At 45.6% G+C, this 3,475-nt stretch overlaps 1 protein-coding gene across 1 annotated transcript in view; it reads left to right on the top strand.

Moving 5' to 3' along the window:
- The window catches only part of LOC134460656 (tubulin alpha chain-like), a 7,944-nt gene extending 4,677 nt beyond the window's left edge, over window positions 1-3,267 (top strand). Inside the window, exons 3-4 of the mRNA XM_063213017.1 lie at window positions 932-1,080; window positions 1,895-3,267. Of these exons, the coding sequence (XP_063069087.1) occupies window positions 932-1,080; window positions 1,895-2,872 (1,127 nt within the window). The 3' untranslated portion in view covers window positions 2,873-3,267. The remainder of the gene's footprint in view (window positions 1-931; window positions 1,081-1,894) is intronic.
- Window positions 3,268-3,475: the final 208 nt, after the last annotated feature.

The following is a 3,475-nucleotide window of genomic DNA, read 5'->3' as shown; positions in this document are numbered from 1 at the left end:
TATCTATCTATCTATCTATCTATCTATCTATCTATCTATCTATCTATCTATCTATCTATCTATCTATCTATCTATCTATCTATCTATCTATCTATCTATCTATCTATCTATGTGGCAAAGAAACCCCACAATGACACTGCAAAAAACAGTCATCCTCACTTTTTAGATTGTCATAGTTTGTTGAAGTTCAGCTTCATCACTAATTGTCTGAAAATAAACCCTTCAAATCTTGATGAGGTGTGCCCTAGCTCTACTGCAATGCATTACACTTCATTGCCATCATCAGCTGATGCTCTGGAAATGCAATGTCACTTTGCCAGCCATTTACTTAGTATCTTTGGTATAGTAGTTATACCGTCAACATCCACTAGAGGGAGCCACCACACACGACTCACGACTCAGTACGACACTCTTTCCCCAGTGTTGACGTCACTGCAAGTTTGGAAACTGGCTTGGCCTTGAACAGTGCAGACTTGATTGAAAAATCAAACATGGTTTTAAAAGGGTTTTTTTACACAAAACAAATGCAAATCATTATCCTTCCAGATTATATGTCTGGTGACTATCTACAATGTCATGGCACCAATTGTTCATAAATGTATTGGTGTCACGTGGCAGCTAGAACAACACTGCTCTAACTGCTATATTAGTGTTTCTCAACAGGGGTGGTACAGCCCCCCAGGAGGCATTGGGGGGCTCTATGGGGGCGTTGAGAAGGATACAGTTGAGAGGGGGCGGGGCCTAGATGTCATTGGGGGCATTAGTCCATTTATTTTTTTAACACTAAAGGGGGGTGTTGGCAGGCTTATGATGAGGTCAAGGGGTCTTTGGGAGGCTTAGGATGAGGTTCAGGGGGGTGTTCGAGGTTGAGAACCACTGTGATCCTCAATGCTAAAGGCCACTAAGTTTGTGTTCACCTTCTGCTTTTCAGATGAGGTGAGGACGGGTACCTACCGCCAACTCTTCCACCCTGAACAGCTGATCACTGGCAAGGAGGACGCTGCCAACAACTACGCCCGCGGGCACTACACCATCGGCAAGGAGATCATCGACTTGGTTCTTGACCGGACGCGTAAACTGGTGAGAATACCAAAACAAAAAATTATGATGGTTGTGTGGGTAGAGGGTGGTGTTGGTTTATATTATTTTCTGATATGTCTAAAAAGTTAATCAAATGAAGTCATCACTGATATCCTCAACATCATTAGGATCATGGCCATAACTACCATTGAGAACACAGAGGTCCTCCATGTATCTATGATGAAAATCGATATATGATCAACAATGATGAATTCAGTCTGTATACGCCACTCTCATTTATCCTCAAGGCAGTGATAAATGAAAACATACTTAAGAGTTTGACTGACGTGTTTGAAACACAGTTTGACCTCGGTATTTGAAAGTGTCTGATTATGGCCCTGATTAGGATGGCCGACTAATCTATTTTGTTTCTGTTCTTTTTTAACCCATTGACGCCTAAGGCACCTGCAAAAAAGGGTACTGAATGCCTGAGCCCTTTTTAAGAAAAGCTGCCCTCAGTCTATAAAAACCTAAATATATCAGCTTCTGAAGCACATAAAAATATGCACTAAGTTGCATTTAAAACGCTAAGATCCTCATCTGTCATTAGAATATGTTCATTCATCTCAAACAAACAGAGATGTTTAATTAAGTTGTCTCAAATCTCATGAGCCTGAATGTTGCGTAATGCAGCTCCAGGCGCCAGGGCCAATGTTGCACAACGCACCATCAGGCATCAATGGGTTATTAGGGCCTGTTCATTATTTTTGTAACTTTATGCAACAACTGGATTGAAACACTGGAGTATTTTTAACATAAAGACAAGCAATGACCTCTACAACATTAATTGGCCACGTTTCCGCTTCCTCTGCAGGCTGACCAGTGCACAGGCCTTCAAGGCTTCCTCATCTTCCACAGCTTCGGTGGAGGCACCGGCTCTGGTTTCACCTCCCTGCTGATGGAGCGCCTGTCGGTAGACTACGGCAAGAAGTCCAAGCTGGAGTTTGCCATCTACCCCGCACCCCAAGTGTCCACCGCAGTGGTGGAGCCCTACAACTCCATCCTGACCACCCACACCACCCTGGAGCACTCTGACTGTGCCTTCATGGTGGACAACGAAGCCATCTATGACATTTGCCGCAAGAATCTTGATATCGAGCGCCCAACCTACACCAACCTCAACCGTCTAATCGGTCAAATTGTCTCTTCCATCACCGCTTCCCTGAGATTCGACGGAGCCCTGAATGTGGATCTGACGGAGTTCCAGACAAACTTGGTGCCCTACCCACGTATCCACTTCCCTCTGGCCACCTACGCTCCTGTCATCTCCGCTGAGAAGGCCTACCATGAGCAGCTGTCCGTGTCTGACATCACAAATGCTTGCTTTGAACCAGCCAATCAGATGGTGAAGTGTGACCCTCGTCATGGCAAGTACATGGCCTGCTGCCTGCTCTACCGAGGCGACGTGGTACCCAAAGATGTCAACTCTGCAATTGCAACCATCAAGACCAAGAGAACCATCCAGTTTGTGGACTGGTGCCCCACTGGCTTCAAGGTGGGCATCAACTACCAGCCTCCAACCGTGGTGCCCGGTGGAGACCTGGCCAAGGTGCAGAGGGCCGTGTGCATGCTGAGCAACACCACCGCCATCGCCGAGGCCTGGGCCCGCCTGGACCACAAGTTCGACCTGATGTACGCCAAGAGGGCCTTCGTGCACTGGTACGTGGGAGAGGGCATGGAGGAGGGCGAGTTCTCCGAGGCCAGAGAAGACATGGCCGCCCTGGAGAAGGACTACGAGGAGGTGGGCACAGACAGCGTGGGCGAAGAGGACGAGGAGGGAGAGGAGTACTAAGAAGCTGACCCTTTTCCTCACAACTCCTGCTTCCTGTATTCTGGGCAGCGTTTCTCAAAACTGTAGCTGCTAGCTAGTTAGCAACACATTTGGTTGACCACAAGCAACTGCATCGCAAGCAACCAATAAAGTAGCTCACTTAGTAAACAACTGTAAACTATAGTTGCTAGCTAGTTAGCAACTTAGTTGGGTTGCGATGAGCATTGCAACAAACAAAGTAGCTAACGGAGTTAGCAGCTATTGTTTTGAGAAACTGACTCTCAAGAAGCAGGGATAACCAAGCGCTCATCAGGGAAACTATTGGGACTCTCATAATACTGACATTATTGCATTCCATGCACTTGCCTTTACAGTATTATTGCAAATAAAATAATAAAAAACAATTTAAATAATTATTTCAGATGTTCTTGGGTCCTATTTTTTGTTGTTGTAAATAATGACTAACTGTTTTGACAAGGTCTGTGTAATCACAACTACCATCAGCCTATCAACTGACGTATAATGATGGCAGATGACACTGAGATATACAGGTACTATACTGATTTTCACCATTTCTCAATCGCCTAGTAAGCACACTTGGAAGTGTCTGAGCCTAATTAGTCA

The sequence above is a fragment of the Engraulis encrasicolus genome, chromosome 13 (genome assembly GCF_034702125.1).
Source record: "Engraulis encrasicolus isolate BLACKSEA-1 chromosome 13, IST_EnEncr_1.0, whole genome shotgun sequence".
NCBI classification, from domain to species: Eukaryota; Metazoa; Chordata; class Actinopteri; order Clupeiformes; family Engraulidae; genus Engraulis; species Engraulis encrasicolus.
The sequence above is the reverse complement of the archived record's forward strand: the minus strand, read 5'-3'. Positions and strand labels throughout refer to the sequence as shown.